At 38.0% G+C, this 1,928-nt stretch overlaps 1 protein-coding gene across 1 annotated transcript in view; it reads left to right on the plus strand.

Annotated features, from left to right (window-relative positions):
• LOC103800128 (cytochrome P450 2J2-like) overlaps positions 1–173 on the plus strand; it is an 8,032-nt gene extending 7,859 nt beyond the window's left edge. The window contains exon 9 of the mRNA XM_009072497.1: positions 1–173. This exon is cut by the window's left edge and continues 1 nt beyond it. Within this exon, the coding sequence (XP_009070745.1) occupies positions 1–173 (173 nt within the window).
• The last annotated feature ends 1,755 nt before the right edge of the window (positions 174–1,928 follow it).

Consider the following 1,928-nt stretch of genomic DNA (forward strand, 5'->3'; position numbering starts at 1 on the left):
GTGTATGTCTGGGGGAACAGATGGCACGAGTCGAACTGTTCATCTTCTTTACCAACCTCCTTCGTGCATTTACCTTCCAGCTCCCTGAGGGAGTAAAAGAAACCAACCTGGAGTATGTTTTGGGTGCAATACTGCAGCCACATCCATACAAACTCTGTGCTATTCCACGCTAGTCTGAGACACACTGCAATGGAGAGACTAGTCAGTAACTGCAGATCCTTTCCAGACACTATCCCTGTCTCAATTGTATTCAAATGTAGGTAGCTCAGTATAGCAAATTAGTATTTTTTATTTAGGAGCTCTGACCTCATATACTGAACTTCTCAAAATGAAAATAAGTGTACTTGCCAAAGCTCATATAATTGTGTCTTAGGCATATACAAATCCACAATAATACACTTCAAAATAAATGTATTTTCACACTCACAGCAGCAATGAGTTAGATATAGGATTTTAGAGAAGTGACCTGTATCAAGCAGTTTCCTGCAAATGTGCTCTGTCAGGTATCACACTCTTAAAATGGCACAACTGTTCCGATGCAGAGAGGATGCCTAAATAAAAAAAAACATTTCCTTCAGTAAGCTGCTACTTCTCTGAGTTATAGGTCTTTTCTTACACCTTCCTGCAGAAGGTAACAGTATCACTTAGTGTTGACTCCTTTTCTTTTCACACTCCCACAAAGCATTAAATAGTGTAGCATAAACCTCACACACAAGTGACTGCAGAATAGGACCTCTCATAGCACAGTCCATTCAGAAATCCTTACACCTCATTTTACATCCTCAGTATCCAATTCCTATGTCATCACAACTCAGGTCCATGTGCTTTCATGATCCTTTTCTTCCTTTTTTTAGAAACATTACTGTAGGATCCAGTAGTTTCCCATTTGAACAGAAAGGAACAGCCTTCCAAGAACTTAAGAAAACAAACAGAGATGCCAATATTTGTTAAAGGGGGCACAGTACAGATTTATTACTCATGGTGTTTTCTTTTGTTCTTTTCCCACATCGACAGATGTGGAAGGTTTTGATCATTTAAGATTCAGCTGTGAGCATCCTAAATGCTTTCAATTGTCAAAAATCAACAGGAGCCAACAGAAATTATGGCAGGATGAAGTTAAAGGCAGGAGTATTACGTATTTCTTGGACATAAAACTAATGGAAGAGTTGATTCTCCTCTCCAATATTTCCAATTCTTCCCTTCCTTCTGGTGAAAACCCCAGGGCTCTAACACACTGTAAAGTTTACTACCACAGAACAAATGCAAACTCAACATCATTGACATTTTTCACCTTTTTAATAAAAACCATTTTAAAACTTTCAATGTTACTTTATTTTTATTGAGGAAAATATAACATTTAAAAAATCCTGCTTGAATAAGAAATACTTTCAAACATAAATTAAGAAAAATCTCTTAAACTTCATATTTCTTACAGTGAGGGCAGATCTTGCATAAAACACATTCTTGCAGATTTACAAAAACAGTCTGACAGGAGAGTTCATAAACAAAAGTTTTCAAGTCTTAGCTTTTTCCTTTCTGGCATTCCTTCAAGGAAAACTCACCAAAAAATTTTTCCTTTCAACCCACCATTTGCATGGTTCCATAAAGGGCCCAAGATAAAGTGCTCAGCAGCAGGACTGGCAGTGTCAGATATAAGTTTGGACTTTCTCTACTCCAGTGTATTTTGATGGTTCTTGAGGTATGACCTACCTGAAAAAAAACTCCAGTATCTTCCTCCTCCACTTTGGTCACCTGAAGTTATTCTGTCAGGTTGTTGGGGACTTTTTTCAACAAAATATTATTTCATTACCATAGAATGGTTGTAGTTGGAAGGGAATTTTAAAGATCACCCTGTTTCAAGCTCCCTGTCATGGGCAGGGACACATTCCCATAGACCAGGTGAGGTCCATCCAACTTGGCCTTGCACA

The sequence above is a fragment of the Acanthisitta chloris genome, unplaced genomic scaffold (assembly GCF_000695815.1).
Source record: "Acanthisitta chloris isolate BGI_N310 unplaced genomic scaffold, ASM69581v1 scaffold15880, whole genome shotgun sequence".
In the NCBI taxonomy this organism is placed as follows: Eukaryota; Metazoa; Chordata; class Aves; order Passeriformes; family Acanthisittidae; genus Acanthisitta; species Acanthisitta chloris.